General features: G+C 51.5%; 1 protein-coding gene across 1 annotated transcript in view; it reads left to right on the top strand.

Annotated features, from left to right (window-relative positions):
- The first annotated feature begins 8,481 nt into the window (after positions 1–8,481).
- CD2AP (CD2 associated protein) overlaps positions 8,482–16,624 on the top strand; it is a 54,004-nt gene continuing 45,861 nt past the window's right edge. The window contains exon 1 of the mRNA XM_065730426.1: positions 8,482–8,569. Coding sequence (XP_065586498.1) covers positions 8,566–8,569 — 4 coding nt within the window. The 5' untranslated portion in view covers positions 8,482–8,565. The remainder of the gene's footprint in view (positions 8,570–16,624) is intronic.

The raw sequence follows: 16,624 nt of genomic DNA, 5'->3' as shown, positions 1-16,624 counted from the left end.
TGCTCCTGTCGGCTTTTTGTTGGTCTGGATTACTTCTGCATGGAGAGAATGCTGCGACAGCCTGCGTCTGTTCCACAGCAACGCCGACCTTCCTTTGGGCACCAGTGTAGGGCAGCAGCCTCCAGGGGATTCATCTCGTGCTGCTCTGGAGGTGTGATGACATCAGAAAGGAGCTCCAAGAGCAGCAAGCAGGCCCAGGAGGACGATGGTGGCCACAGCTGTTCCCTGAGGAGCAGGGCAAGGATCAGCACACAGAGGGCAGGCAGCCACCAGCCGGGCCCCGGTGCTGCTTCAGTTTGTGCAGGGCGGAGCACAAAGGGTGAGACGTTCCGTCTCCCATCCAACCACAGCCCTTCCAGTCCCACCCCGGGATGCCGTTGGCCCCGTTGGCCACCAGGGCACAGTGCCGGCTCGCGATCGTCCTGCTGGCCCCCAGGAGTCCGCCGGCCCTGGGGGGCTGCTGAGCTGTTTGCTGGCGAGTGGGGCCGGGAAGGAAATGCCTCCGTCCGTGGGTGGCCCTGAGCGGGGGCACTCAGTGCAGGGCCGGGGGCTGTGGGGTCCCCCCCGACCCAAACCGTTCTGGGGTTGTACGGTAAGAGCACGGAGGTGATTATTTCAGAGTAAGCGTTTGTGCAAACAGAGCCTGACGTCTGCCTGAGCCTCGAGCAGCAGGTTTCTTACTGAACACCGGGATACTCTCACTGTTTCCTTGTCCTGTGTTTTGTAGCGTGCATCCAGAAGCGGAGAGGCAGAATGGGCGGCCTTCCTTACGTGAACGGAGCACTACTTGTAGGGCACTTCGTATCTGATTTAAGGGGGCAGAGCACCCTGTTTCCCGACTTCAGGTCTGCCTTCCCATTCTGCTTCTCATAACATTTGCTGTGAATGATAAAGGGAAAGGACAGCTTTCCTGTAGTAGCTGTGACACCAAACCCCTGCCCTTAGTGTCATGGTCCCTGTTCTGTCCCTTGTCAGGAGGGCAGCCTGAGCGGACCATTCCCAAGTAGAGATGAGGAAAAATCCCCTCAGAATCAAGAAGGAAGTTTCCCAAACAACGGCACACAGCCTCAGAGCTCTGCGCTCTGCTTCCACCCTCCTGCCTGCCAGGAAGGGGACGAGGGCCCTGCGAGGATGCACCGCTGCTCCTCTGGCTGAGGACAGGCGTCCAAACCCAGCCCCCGCTGCAGGTGCTCTGTGTGCCTCTGGTTATTTGCTTCCGCAGAAGGGAGCACGGTGTTTCCTAGGGATTAACTAAGCAGTGGCTTTAGTGTGGCTTTAGTTAACTGCAGTGTGGCTTTAGGACTGAGCTGGCAGAGGGAAGCAGTACCTGGCAGCTCCCGAGGCCCAGCTACCGAGCACAGCTCTGCTGCTGCTGCCCTCCCCTCCGACAGCTGTGCTGCCTTCTCTTTACTGAAGCAGTGCTGTAATAATAGCTTGAAAGTATTCTCTCTCTGTGAACAATTATGAGCTTGTTTCGAAGGCCGAGCTGACGCTGGGGACGTGCTCATTCTCCAAGCAGACACCCTGTCTTTCAGCTCTCAGATTTCTCCATCCATTTCTCCATGGGTACAGCCTGACTGATGTTTTCTTTGAGGACATGGATGGCAAGGGAGCTCCTGCCTCTGGTTACACACGAGTCCCAGCGGGGTGGGGAGGGTTCAGGTGCTGCTGATCTCCCCTTCCTGAGCTCTCCCTTTCCCCCTAACTCCTTCGAGTGCTTTACCTGGGCTGAGCTAGGAGCAGTCTGTGCTGCTTGGAATGATGTCGGGCAGACCCAGAGGTGACTGCACTGTGTTGTGACTGCTATAACCTCTTCAGGGAAACAGCCTGAGTAGGTTTTTAAGGCAATAGGTATACAGACAGTCCTCCAAAACAAAGTGACATCTTAAAACATACTACAATTATCAGCACCCCTACAGATAGGGAAGATACACAGAGTGAGTCCTGGATAAGATGGACAAGATAGCACAGAGTGCATCTCTTTGGCAAACGGATCCCTTTGAATGGTTTTACTGAGGTAAATAAAACAAAGAGGCCGTCAGTGGTATGGGCTGAAAGAGGGGAAGCTCTGCTCACAAAAAAAAAAAAATAAGCATGTGAGAAAAGGCATAGGTAAAGTTCAGGAGTAGGAGAGGGAGGACTGCGTGGGGCAGTGCTGCTGTACTTACATGGCGGAGGAAATGGAAGGAGCAAGGATTCTCTGCTCTAAGATACCATATCAGAATGACATCCTGGCTCTTGTTCGTCCTGTCTGCCTGCCTGGGGACAGCAAACACAGCCCAGGAGTGCCAGTGAACAGGAGCACCGCATGTATGGCATCACTGTTTCTCATGGAGCAGTGGTGCTCCCGCATCCAGCTGTGACACACTACTGCAGCGTTCCTCCTGCACAGCTTCCTTCAGCCCCACGCATGCTGTGTCTGTTTGCAGCCTCTGCTAGAGGTGAAATTCAACGCTGTGCATACTTAATGTGCAGTAATACCCTGCCCACGCTCTCATTTCAGAGGCAGCAGACTCTCGCCCTCCTGACACTTCTCTGCGGCTGCAGCTGGAAGATGTGTCACCTGGACTTCCCTTTGTCTCCCTTATGAACAAGATGCTGGTGACAGGTGCTGGATTGGCAGCCCCACAGAAACAGATACACCAGACTGCACAAGAGGTGGCAGTTCAAGTGTCTGCCTTGTGGATGGCACCTATCAGCTGGCTGCTGGACCTCGCAGGTTAACCAGCAGCTGCCAGACAGCACGACTGGGGCATTTCTTCTGAGCTGAGGTGGTAACTCCCCTCGTTAATATCAAGGGAGAACACCCAAAGCTGATACAGGATTTCAGTTCTTCATTTCAGGTTTTGTCTCATCTTCCCTTCCCTTCTCTTTTCCTTTCTTTTTTCCTTTCTCTTTTTCTTCTTTCTTTCCTTGGAAGAAGGGAGCTTCACTCCTTACCACAGGTCTGTCTCTTTAGGGATGCCCTTCTGTCAGTCAGAGCTGTCCTTCCTGATGAGGAGAGGAATAGGTTGGGAATGGAGCTGTGATATCCCATTGGGGAGAGCATACATACATTACCATATGCACATATGTACTTGAACTTGGGAAATAACGAAATCGTGTCCTTTCCCCTGCTAGTAAAGCACGTCACATAAGAATTATCTGTTACAGTAATGAAGTCAGCTTCATCCTGAGGGCTGCTGGGGCTCACACTGCTGTGTGAACGGGGCTGTGCTCTTTAGGAACACTTCTGATTTCTGCTGCAATACGAGCTTTGCTTATTTCCTCTCCCTTAGATCTGCCAACAGACGCATCTGAAGAGTACAAATCCTTCCCTTCTCAGCCTTTGCTGTGTGAAACCAGCCAGCCCTCACTCCAGGATGGTTCAAAGTGCTTCTGTTCCTATTCCAAGCTGAGTATGATTTACTTGCATTCCTTTCTCAGTATTAGGCCTCGCCAGACAAACGGTGGCATCCTTATTTCCCTGTACAATGGGAACACCTTCCTGAGAAGAAGCAGGTTTGTCAGTGCTGCTGCTCCACGGCACCGCTGGGTATCACCATTACTTCTCCCAGATGTTCATGTTGTGTATAGCAATGGCAGCACCAGCACCTTCCCACCATCAGCTCACGGGCAGGACCAGGGCAGGACCTCGCCCTGGGAGCTGCTCTCTGCTGCACCACAAGCCTTACAAATAGCAGGAGCACAACTGGGTTAGGCAAGTGTTGGATTACTTTCCTTTTACTTCGGGACTTCCTCTTTCAAGCAGCTGTGTCTAGGTCTTGTCTCACTTTTGGGTATATGAAGCAATCTCCAAAACCACAAACTGAGTCTAAACCTAAATTATCCACAATTCAGTACTGACTTTGTGTGCACTGAGGGAAAAAAGACAGTAAAACCCACCAACTAAGAACTGAAATAAAACAGAAGTGACACAAGGGCAATACGCATCCATCTGCTGTCGTGGTGGCATTCACTTCACCGAAGTGGCTGTGTGGGTCCCTGGGCATGCTGGCACCTCCCCGGGGCAAAGTGTCTCCCCTAACTTAGGCATGTAGGTCAGGGCCCAGCAAGGCGTGTGCTCTCAGTGCCTGCTTCTTCCTTTGTGGAGCACCGTGTGAATCTGCCTGCTGCAGCTCAGCGCCTTGAGAACAACCTCTATTTCTGCCACGCATCCTCCACTGCAGTCCCAAACCAGCAAAGCGTTCATGTCATTCATTCCTTTGTGATACTCTTCTGACCTTATACAGAAAAGCTGCAGTTATTTGCACTTTAACTGGGAGAAGTAGAAAAAATCTCAGTCTGTGACCCCAACTAAAATGGATACTGAAAGTCTCTTCACTTTACAGGACAGAAAGACAAACTCCTCTTTCTCTCTGTCACTTCACTGTCTCTGAAAGCCAACGAGGAGCTGCTTTTCCTCCTGACCAAAATGTTGGAGCAGAAATAGTCAAAATCTTCCCCTTGTAATGAGTGGGTGAAGCAGCAAACCCATCCCCTCGCAGTGCTGTTCACAAACTGCAGAGGCAGCACAGCACTCACAAAAAGCTGCCTCTGGCACTGAGTCAGTGATGATCCGATGTTGTTTGGTGCTGAGAATAGACCCTTCTGAGTGATCTTTCTGACTTCAGCTTGCTGCAATCAGGACTGCAGGCAGAAGGAAGAATGATGCTTGCAATCCTGCACGGTTCATGTGGAGCCTCTGCACAAGAAGAGGTTCCTTTATTGCCCTCCTGGTGCAGAGGCAGGTTTTGGGCTGCTGTGTTTGGTCAGACACAGTGGCTGAAGGCCTCAGCTGTGGATGTGTTCAGGTGCCAGAGGAAGCCATTAGCCCACTGGAGCCTGAAGACGAGGTTTCTTTGTGCTAGATGTTAATATGAGGAAATGGCAAGCACAGCATGCCAAAGGAACTTAGTGTGAGTGCCAAGCACCAGGTGTACCTGAAGGAGAAGGGGGGATGTGCTTGTTCATCACAGAAAAAGTACTCTTTGTGGGGCAGAGCTGCTCTCCACACTCCCTGCTGTTTGCAACCTCGTGTTAAGTAGTTGTAAGAGCTCAATATCAACAAATTAAACCCTCAAAAGAGATAAGGGGGAAAAAATGTAATGGAGTAACCAGTCTTTCAGTATGCTCTGAGAATGGTCTTGTGGCAGAATTGCTGCTTATTCTTAGCCCGAATTTCACGTATTCTCTTCTACAGGAAAGACTATGGCTAGTTGGTCTTTACGTGCACGGAGGGAGCTGTGCTGCGGTTGCAAAGGTTTGAGCCTTCCTCAGTGCCTTGTGTAACTGTTAAGATGCCATTGAAAGGAGTATCTGTTGGGGCAGGGGGAGAAGAAAAGGAAGATAACGTTGGTTTTGTTTCTTTAAATAACAACAACAACAACAAAGAAACACACACAAGAAAAACCCTACATGAGATAATAGGGTTAACAGGATTAAATGTTGCTGTGCAACGGGGCTTTTCCCTCTCCTTGAGTATATATTTTTTGTTACAGTTTTTATGTATGAAGCAACTGCTCTGTGATTACATTTACATTTATGTATATTTATATGTATATTTCTATTAACTTTTATTTCTATTTTTATATTATGAGAGTCCCACCTCACCCCATGGAACAAGCAGATTTCCTCTGGGCTAAGTATGAAATGAATAACAGTGCGTGCATGCTGGATGAGCACTCCTGCACTCTGTAGTATTGGAAGTGAAATACATCTGCAGCTTCTTCAAACCAGCAGAGGGAGTTTTCTCATTGAAGTAATTTTTTCACTTCTGAAGCATAAAGCTGCTGTTGTTTTATCAGTAATGTTATGGTACCTCATAGGTACCACTCTGAAAAAGCAAAATCCTGTTCCACTCCTGAATAGCACAGGCTGTGTGCTTCCATGCACTGAATGGATGTGGCTGTGCAAGAAGTAGCTACCGTGGAAAACACAGCACGCTGTTAAAAGCCTGAGGGATCGGCCCTTCTGTAATTTCGGGAGCAAACTATTTGGTTAAAGGGACACATTTGGTTATTCAGTTATTGCTACTCAAACAGGTGTGAAACCATAATGTGATAACAGCTGACGCGTGACTTCTGTTCCCCCCACTTAAGCTCCTTTAATTCCTCATCCTCTGGAGCAAAGTTTCAGAGCCTCCATGTCCGGGTTTCTTAACCTGGAAGCAACAGAGCGATGCTCAGATTACCACAGCAGCAAAACCAGTATTCATTTTAGTTTGAAGGTAGTTTGTTTAGAAGGTAATTATGGGTAAGCAAACATTCAGTGCATGACATCAGAAGTAGCCACGCAGCTCAAGGCTGAGCCATAATGGTTAATAGTTCCTAGCCTTGCACAGATGCCACTTCCTCATGAGCACTATCATGGCCCACCCCTATGGGAACACTAAACATGGGCCGTGGTGGTGCTTCCACTCACACAAAAACTGGTGTGCAGATGCGTTGCTCCCCATCGGGTTCTGGGCTGAGCAGCAGGGCAGGGCTGGCCAAGCACTCGGGGTGGGCCCAAGGCTGGACATGATCCTTGATACTTCAGGAACATGTGCACCATGAACAAATGTTCTTCCTCACCTCTCGTGCGCCCATCCTCAGCCTGAGGGTCTCAGGAAGTTAAAGCTTGCTCTACTGGATCACGTTTATCATTCCCCTCAGCCTTTATCCTTCTTTCACTGTGCTGTTCCTCAGAGGAAGCAGGGAAAGCAGTCCCTAAAACAGATGAGAGCTCAGCCTTATGAATGTGATCTGCTCCGTTTTTGTTGGAAGTGACTTCAAACTGCAAAGACAAGGTTCCCTTCCTCCCAGACCTCTTGCTGTCAGCTGTTAGGGATGCACCACGGGGAACAGAGAGCTGCACTTTAATTAAAAAGGCTCTCATTAAAGGGAGTATCATGGGACTGCACGTCAGATTTGAACACTGTGTGTGCTCCAGGGGAATTCTTACCATTACTTGCGCACTCCTGGTGAAAACACTGCAAAGGAGATGAAATATCACAGCGTGACCCGCTCCAAGCTTGTTTCCTCCATCAGACTTCGCACCATGCCTCCAGTACTCTCCATCCAACCTGTTTTCTGTTCCTGTCCCCTGAGGAAGGCCCTCAGCAGGAGCTGGCTGTGCTCGGCTCATTTGAGCCACCCATTGAGCGGCAGGCCGGCACAGAGCCATGCTGCACGCGCTTCCCCGCCTGTCCCCAAAGCCACACCGCGTTCCCTTGCCCTTTTGGCCTCGAGGTCACTGCTCTTCTGTAAATCTGGTGAGTTCTAAGCAGTGGTTTTCACTCTTCTTGTGTTTCCCACAAAAACCCCAGTAGTGGCAGCCTGAGATAGCTCCGAGTGCCTCTTCTTTCCCTTCAAGCTCATGGATGCACATGGAGGGGAGGGCTGCCCCAAAATGGAGGAGAAGCCTCAGAATGAGAGCAGGACGAGCACCCGCAGCACGTCTGCTGATGGCACCAGGCTGAGCGGTGTGGATGACATGGTGGAAGGAAGGGATTCTGTCCAGAGCGACCTCAACAGACTTGAAAGGTGGGTGAACCTAATGAGGTTCAGCACGGCAAAGTGCAAGGTTCTGCGCTTGGGCCAGAGGAATCCCAGGCACTGACACAGACTGGAAGGAGCAGTCCTTGAGAGCAGCCCTGAGGAGAAGGACCTGAAAGTCTGCACGTGAGCCAGCAGTGTGCTCTTGCAGCTCGGAAAGCAAATGGTATCCTGGGCTCCTCCAGCAGAGGGGTGACCAGGAGGGATATGGAGGGGATTGTCCCTCTCTACTGTGCTCTGTGAGGCTCCATCTGGAGCACTGCATCCAGGTTTGGGGCCCCCAGTCCAAGAAAGACGGGGAGCTGTGGGAGAGGGTTCAGAGGAGGGGCACAGAGATGCTCAGAGGGCTGGAGCACCTCCCCTGCGAAGACAGGCTGAGGGAGCTGGGCTTGGGCAGCCTGGAGAAAAGCAGGCTGTGGGATGACCTCATTGCAGCCTTCCAGGACCTAAAGGAGCCTATAAACAGGAGGGGAGTCAGCTCTTGGATAGGGCAGAGAACAGCAGGATGAGGGGAAGTGGTTTTAAGTTGAGGGAGGGAAGATTTAGGTTGGATGTCAGGGGGAAGTTCTTCATGATGAGAGCGGTGAGGCGCTGGCACGGGCTGCACAGAGAGGCTGTGGGTGCCCCGTCCCTGCAGGTGTTCAAGGCCAGGCTGGATGTGGCCCTGGGCAGCCCGCTCTGGTGTGCCATGGGGAGGTTGGTGCCCGCTCGTGTCACAGAGCACCCACCCGAGGGCGCGGAGCCGCCGCGATGGGCGCCACAGCTCCGGGAGCGCCGCGTGGGGGCGGGGAGCGCCGGTGACGTCATCCCGAGTGGCAACGGCGCGCGGCGTGGGGGCGGCGGCGCGCGGCTCTCGCGGGATTTGGGGACGGCGGCGGCTCCGGCGCGGAGTTGGGGGGGGGGCGGTGCGCGGTGCGCTGACGGCTGCGGCTGCCCCCGGGCCGCCTCTGAGCACGGGGGAGCGGAGCGGATGGAGCGGCCGTGCCCGGCTTGAGCGCATCGGCGGGACCCGGAGCCGCTCCGCAGAGCCCGGGCGGGCGGGCGCAGCATGGGTGAGCGCGGCGGGCTGGGCTCCGCGTCCTCCTCGTCCTCCTCCCCGGGGCCCTTTGTCTGGGAGCGGCGGCCGAGGGGCGGCGGAACCGCGAGCGGACGCGTCCGTGTGCGGGCCCGGCTGGGACAGGTGTGCGGGGCGGGGATCGCGGGCGGCCGCCACGAGCACAGCCGAGTTGGTTAGTTACGTGCTTAGTCGGTCGGCTGGTTAGTTACCTAGTTGGATGGTTAGTTAGCTTCCCACTCGGGGAGAACGAAGGCGCCGTTTCAACGCCTGTGCCCGGGTCCCCCCGCTCCGGCCCGGCTGTCCCCGCAGCATTGCGGTCCCGCTCCCCGCGCATCCCAGCAGCGCGGTGTCAGCTTTCCGAGCGGGAGCACGGTTGGTTTTCTCCTCCCTCCTATGCGTGGGACGGAGGGGAGACGCGCGGCACGCAGGGCGTGTGCTTGGCGAAGCGCTGCGCGCTGCTCCTCGCTTGCATTCCCGTGTGATTTCATTCCTGTTTCTTCTCTTCTCAATGGAAGGTCGCCGTGTGCTCAGAGCGTGCTTACAACGAAGTCTGAAGGGGTGGAGTGCGGTGCCGTGCCAGCCCTGCAGGGCCTGGCTCGCTGGCTGTGCTCAGTGCTGCAGGTGCTGCCCGTGCTGCCCGCAGGTGAGCAGGGATGTGGGCTGCCCTGCCTGCTGCTGGCAGTGCCTGTCAGGGCTCAGGATGCTGCTTCAACGTCCTGACTGCTGTAGTAGTGCCATGGGAAGCACCTGCAGAGTACATCTGAATGGCTGCGTGCTGCTTGGAACTCTGCGTGAGCCTTCTGGTGGAGGACTCATCCAGTTCACAGGCTGTGGTTACTGTTAGGTGCTGTTCCCTCTGTGTCTCTTTATTTAAGCCTGGTTTCTTTCTCTGCGTTTTCTGATTGCAGCATTGAAGGTGTGCCACTCTGTAGTGGAGCAGAGAGTGCTGCTGAGCTGTGTTATGGTTATTGTGTGGGTTATTGTAACAGTGGCAATCTGTGTGCCTCTGCAATTATGCAGAAGGGCTTCTGCCAGTGTGCTGCTGGCCAGCAACTGCAAATGGTGGTGAGAGGTTCTGAGAGCCTCTTAAATAGGCTTTCTTACCACTGAAAAGTGAGGTGGGATGTGCAATACACAGCCTCTAAAAGCAAGAAGGAAAGAAGATCCACCTGTGGTTTGTGTTGCACTCATTCTGTTTAGTGATGGTTTTACTTTATGTTGAGAAGCCATTATTTAGTTGTTTTATTACTGACGTCATGGTAGAGCTGGCCCTTGATAAGAGCTTGTTTGTCTTATATGTCAGCCTGTGAAAGAGGTGCTGCCTGTAAGAGAAGGCTTGGAGGAAGTTGCTGAAGTCCCGTATGATTTCTAGTTTCCAAGATTAACAGGGAAGTAACAAGAGGACAGCATGAGTCTGGAGGAGCTAAAAGTGGAAAGACAAACACAGGGTGCCCTGGAGCAGTTCTTTTGTGATAGCTGGTGATTCTTGTGGGGAGGAGGGTGCTGTCAGTGGGGCCATGTGAAGCTGCTGTTGGCAGCCAGGTGAACACTTGAGCTGCCCTTTAGTGCTCTGCCATCCACACAGTGTGAATCATGGCATGCTGTACGTAGTTCTGCAGACAGATGGCAAGTGGGACTAACAGAGGGAAAAGTGCATTCTGATCTGGGGAACGTTTCTGTTTGGTTGAGTCACCTTTTTGCTGCCTCGGGTTGGCAGCCACTCACAGGGATGTGCAGTTCTGTGTGGCAGAGCAGCGTGACAGCTTTCCTGGCTGCTGTTCTGAATAACAGATCGCTTTCTCAATTGTAGCTGAGAAGTGATGCAAATGTACAACTTCCTCACTGCTGAGCTGAGCATCACCTGGTGGCCGAGTGAAATAATCCAGGGAGCTGTTGCTACCTGCTGTAGCCATGGACTGAAACGTGCTGGGCTCCTGCGTGCATCTCTGGCTCGTGCAGTTTTCCCCTTAAGACAAACAATAACATCCTACTGTGTTTCCAGGAGTTAGTAGGAAGACTTTGTAGCTGAGGAAGGCTTCAAGAAGTTGGGTGTGGTTTTTTTGTTGCTAGCAGCACTGATGCAGTGTGGCTGTTTTTGGTCTTCCAAAGCTACTCAGTGAGTTCATTGAGCCCTTTGCCTTCTTCACCTTCTAGGTGCAGCAAAATAATCCCGAAGACTTTTTTTTTAGGTGGAATAAGTGCTTTTAATGTGTGCTTTCACAGGGACAGCTGAGTATTCAGCAGGAGCTAATTAAACATCTCCTCAGTGCTTGTTCTTGCAGTTGATTTTTTTTTTTTAAGTGAGACAACAATGCAGTCCTTCAGTGATCATTCCACCAAGGAATATGGAAGATGTGATGTACAGGTGCACCGTGCTTATTATTTGCATTGAACTGCTGGAAGGTGAGGTGGCTTAATCCCAGGTATGAGATGCTGCTAACCAAGGCAGCACTTCCATACCTGGGTTCTTTGGCACACAGTGTTGACTGTATTTGGGTTTGTGGAGTGAAGGCCTTTCTTACAGTCCTATTTGATGCTCTGGGCAGGAGTAAAAGAGGAGGTGATGGGCAGGTGACCTCTGGAAGAGTCACAGCATCACAGAACTGTAGGGGCTGGAAGGGACCTGCAGAGATCATGCAGTCCAACCCCCTGCAAAGCAGCTCCCAGCCCAGGGTGCACAGCTCGGTGTCCAGGTGGGTCCTGAATGTCTGCAGAGAAGGAGATCCACCACCTCTGTGTGCAGCTCCAGGGCTGCATCACTGCACTGGGAAGAGAGGTGCCTAAAGCCACGGCAGTGTGCTCTGTTGAGGATGGGGTAGGGGAGAGACCTCACCGTGGTGTGACCCAGCTTGGCTCCTGTTTGCTTCTCCACCAAATGAGAGCAGAAGAGCTGATGCACCGAGCGTTACGTAGGAGGTACAGAAACAAGATAGTCTGGCAGTCAGTTCTCTATAATCACCCAATGCTGGGCAATTAGTCATCTACAGACATTTTCACAGGTGTTTGTGGTTTGCATCTTTGAGTCAGTGGTCGGGGCCCACTGGGGCACTGTGCAGACAGCAGCACCCAGCACATCCTGCAGCACTGTGAGAGCTTGTCTCACGAGTATGGGGCATGCGTGGGGCAGTGCTTCCTCTGCCTGGGGATTTGGTTGTGTTCCTGTCCTCTAGAGCTGCTCGTGCACCTGATGCCTTGGTGTTCCTTAGAGCTGTGATTGCCTGGTGGCCTCCCTGTAGCTGTTACTGTGTGGGCTCATCTCTGCCTGCTGTAGCTTTGTCTCGTTTATCTTTGTCATTGCCCGTCCCCATGTGTGAGCCATGCCACGTCCATGTTGTCACTGCTGGGTATTTTTTTGCTATAATTACTGTTTCTTTTATATTTTGCTGGTGCTTTAATCTTGCTGTGGGGAGTTGCTGAAGATCACAGGTACATGTCGTTCAAGACTGACTCCATGCAGGAGGGTAACTCTATTTGCTGGCTTGGTTTTGTTTTCCTAGCAGTCCTTAGTGCTTTGTTTCAGGTGGGCAGTACCTTGGCTTTCAAGTCTTCTCAGCTCAGCTCTGTGTGCACACACTTGGGGTGTGTGGTTGGCACACAGTGCTGGCTTCCACCCCCAAACCTGCTGCTGCTGTGCTCTTCCCACCAGTTTTGTTTCTCCCGTGCTCCAGCACTTAGGACTGCTTGCCCAGTGCTGCCCTCACCCAGTTTCACAGCAGTGATGTGTTAGGGGAGCAGTGCAGGTGCCTGATGTGGTGTGGGTCACGTTGATGGAGCTGGGCAGGGTGACTGAATTGTGTTTTTTGCTGGTGGATCTGCAGTGTATCTGGAGCTGTTTTGGGCAGGGATTTAATGGCTGAGGAGGGGATGAGTAGTGCAGGTGTCCAGCTGGTGTTCACAGCCTGTGTGCTTAACTCCTTGCTTGGGCAGTCTCTTTATTTTGTGACGTAGTTAAATTACACTCAGCTTCTCCTGACCCTGTTCCTCTCCATAATGGTTGCCTTGTCTCTTGTAGTCCAACTCTCACGATCTGAGAAGTCCTTCCCAGCCCTGAAGGTGCAGTCTGTGCCTGTGCATTCTCCCATCTACCTTTGAGCAGCAGTTAGACACGACCTGGCCTCTGTGCTGCAGTGAGCACAGCCCTGCTCACGCTGCCCTCGCTGCCTTGCTGTGGGGACTCTTGGCAGGGCCAGGCTCACCTACATGACCTCTCCAGCCTCCATTGATCTGTGACTCCTGGCATAAATTACGTGAGCTATGTTGCGATGCCAGCACAAATATTGACTTTCCCTGACTAATACCAACTATTTTTGGACTGGGTGCTGTTCTATTGCTGCAGCCTTATGCTGAACTGTTGCTTTTTCAGGAGACGTAAATGGAAATGCAAAGCATTTGTGCAATGTTTTTGAAGGGTACGTCTGCATTTCCTGAAGTATTTAGGGCTGCTGTTGCTGGAGTCTGAGTGAAGGGGAAGTGATGGGATGTGTCTGCCTGGAGAGCTCCATCGATCTGCTTCTGAGTGGTGTACACTGAGGAGAATATAACATGAGGACATATTACGGATAGTAAGCTGTTTCGTACAGGGAGGTGCAGTACCTGTAACACAATCAAGGTATGACAAGTAGCCAAGGCATTCTCCTGTAACTCGAACAGCTTGGGCGTGCTGACCTGCTACAGGAGAAGCTGGCAGCCTGAGGTCTGCGAGAGCAAAGCAGGCTGTGTGCTCACATGCCTCATGCTTCCAACTTCCAGCTTCTGTTTTTGTTTGCTATGTAGGAAACTCACAGTTTTTGTCACCTTTGCTGGCTCAGCCAGGTACAGTATTGCTGTATTTGAGAGGCTGAAGCTTGGACTGCTCTCAGTTACCATCACCTGATACTCTGACAGCAGAGAGCTCTGCAGATGGTTTGGGCATGAAGCAGCACCAGGGAATCTCTGTTCCTTCTGCTGTTTCTGCAGCAGCCATACCTCAGTGGTGCTCACTGGGTTTTTGTGCACTGCAGCTGCTAATTATTATTTTTTTTTTTTTTACTTTTTAAACGAGGACAACTATTTTTTCCAGAGTTCCTGGAAATTTTCCTGACCATTTCAAGACAACTCGAAGTCATCCTTCTTTACTTTTTGGGTAACATTAGTGACCGGTCAGCCTTAGTCAGGTGGTTTTGGCTGTACATGGAGCTTGGTGCCAGCCTCAGCTCTGCCTCGTGCTTACTGAGCTCTTGGCTCTTTGTAGGAGCTGAATCATCTGGTACTTCCCTGCCTTCCTGAGCTGGCTTTCATCCAGGCTGGCCCTGCAGGAGCAGGCAGGGAGCTGATGGCTGGGAAGAGGAGCATGGTGAGGCTGCTCGGGGCAGGGCTGGCTGTGGCATGTCAGCAGTGCTGCCTGGGGAAGCACTGCTTACAGCTTTTATTGGCAGTGTCCTGGCTTACCTTTCTGGTGCCTAGGGCTTGCTTTCCAAGCTGCATTGTTTCTGCTGTCCTTTATTTGTTTATTTAGAGAAATGTGAAAGCAGAACAATGAGCTAACTTGTCAGAGCGGGTTGAGTCATTCCCAGGCAGTGTGTTTTTGGGACTGGATGCAGAGAGCTCTCGTGTTTGCTGTGCTAAGGGATGGAAGCACTGTGGGATTGTGATGGTCACCTTTACCATGGGAGGATCACGTCGCTTCACTCAGAAGTGGTATTTCCAATTATGAAAGACTTTATTTTGGGCATGGCTTCTGCGTGGTCTGATTTGCTCTGAAAGCCATCCCGTGAGTGCAGCTTCATGCTGTTTCATTAGAGATAAGTCCCAGCTGCTGCTGCAGAGGGCTGAAGCTCTGTGGTTGCTCTCCCTGGCCGGCAGTGGCTGCCGTGGTTTATTGGGCTGTGGTGTGAGCTGATAAGCTGCTCGGTGTGGTGAACTTCTCTGCCAGATTTTGACAAGCAGACCGACCTTACCCTGACTGCATGGTCGTTGTCTCCTGTGCAGGAGTGGGTGGGAATGCATTTAGGGGCAGGGATTGAAGTCACTCTGCCCAGTTTCATTGTAGCTGATAGTTACTTTGCACTTGATTCAAGCTGGAACTTCAATTTCTCGCGTCTCTCTCATTTGCTTTCAGCAGTGCCTGTCATCCAGCAGGTTGTCTCACAGCTCCTTCGTTCCTGATTTTAAAATGCTTCTTTATAAAACTTCTTGCCTTCTTCCTCCTCCTCACAGTACTTTTCTTGGCTTAATGGTGACTCTGAAGGGAAGGGAATGGTGACTGAGCAGCCAGACCTTGTTATTCAGGTGCTTCTCACATCTCTATGGCTTTGGTTCTTCTTGACCTCAGCACTGTGTGTATTTTGAGAAGCAGCTTGAGCTGTGAAATTGTTCCTCCATCCTTGACTCCTGTCTGCGTTAGCTTTAACGTTCCCACTTGAACGTTTGCATGGAGGTTGGGTTATTTGGTACTGCCATGTGGCCAGTCAGATGAAGTCCTTCTGAAGGCTGGTGCAGTTCTGGAAGCAGAGTGATGGAAGTGCTGAGGGTCCTAAGCTGACATTAGGATTCAAATGGATGTGTTACCTCTATGCTGTCGCAGGTATGGTAGATAAGGAGGTGGCAGATCTTTTGGAGAAGCACTTCCAAATGGCACTTGTTTGTGGAAGAGTGGGATGTGGGGACTGAGCCAGAAGTCGTCCTCTTGGCTGGAATCCCTTGATGCCTGGGGGGACTTGAAGGTGCATCTTGTACATGCTGTAGGGCCACGTCAGTGAGCAGTGCTGTGCTGAGAATGGCAGAGGTGATGGTTAGCTGTCTATGGACTTGGTTTCTGATCCCTCTCCTGCCTGCAGTGACCGCTGTGCTGTGCCCGAGATGGTATTTCATAACTGTCTGCTGTTCCCTTCCTGAGTTCCTCAAATACCAGTGTGCTGTGTTACTATCTGTGCTGTAGCTGTGTCTGGGCTGCACGCCTGATGAGCAGCCGTGTAATCCAGCACTGAGGAGGGAACAGCTTTTCTTTATGTGGGCTGGCTTTGGCAGAATAGCTAGCAGGTTGTGGAGTGGTACTTCACTGCTGCTGGTGATGGCTGAGGGACATTGGTGGAGGGGTTTGGTAGATCAAGTTGACAGTTCTACTTCATGATCTTTAAGGTCTTTTCTGGCCCGGATGATACTGTGATGCTGTTGGATACAGCTTTGTGAGCAGCAGATGAAGTACTGCCTCTGATTTTGCTTTCCTTTCCCCTTGAATGTCAATGAACTGGAGAGCCTGGAGCATGGCAAAAGGAGGATAGTCCACGTGCTATGTGGTGAGTTGGTCCAGCTTGGAGAGGAGAAGGCTGTGCTTGTCTTGGAAAGGCTGCCTGGGAGTAGTTATGTTAACCTTGAGAGTCTGCAAGGATGGAGGTGGGCTGGACAGAACCTGGAGTGCTTTGACTTGGAGGTGATCGTGGCTTTGAATGCTTTGGGGTATGTGACCTCCAGAGGTTTTTTCCTCCCCGCTGTGATTCAGTGTTGCAGACCTTGCTGGTCTGAATTGTAATCTTGGTGAGATGCAGTTACATCCCCTCCGAGTTCATGTCACAAATGGATTTTTAAATGACTCGATTTCTTATATTTTAGAGTATAATTGAGCTAAAAGAGCAACTGAATCACTTTTAAGAATGCTTAATTGAAGCCTTAGGGTGCCCTTGAGCGCTGTGGTGGCTTTGCCTGGCTGCAGTGAGAATCCATTGCATGAGGATTTCTGTCAACAGCTTGATTGTTGGACTGACTAAAACGTCTGTGCTATTAAATGAAGAAACTTTGTGTCTGCAGTAATTGCTATGGGCCATCCTGACAGGGTGAAGTCAGACAGGATCACTTGCTGCTGCTTTAATGCGAGGGATATTTGGTGGTTCTTGGAAGATCTCAATCTGGGGCCGTTCAGACAGTTGCATCATTCCTGTTTTGAAGATAAAGGGATTTGTAATTCACATGCAGATTTTTTCCTGTAGCTCAGTGAAAAGATAAGCAGCAGAATCCTCAAATGTATTTCTGTGAGCTGGTGGTGTAGGGCAGGTTTGGGTGAGAAGGATGCTAATGA

This window comes from Cyrtonyx montezumae, unplaced genomic scaffold (assembly GCF_038088225.1).
Source record: "Cyrtonyx montezumae isolate F1298 unplaced genomic scaffold, pur_monq_1.0 scaffold_13, whole genome shotgun sequence".
NCBI lineage: Eukaryota > Metazoa > Chordata > Aves > Galliformes > Odontophoridae > Cyrtonyx > Cyrtonyx montezumae.
Note: the sequence above shows the minus strand (reverse complement) of the source record. Positions and strands in the feature narration are given on the sequence as shown.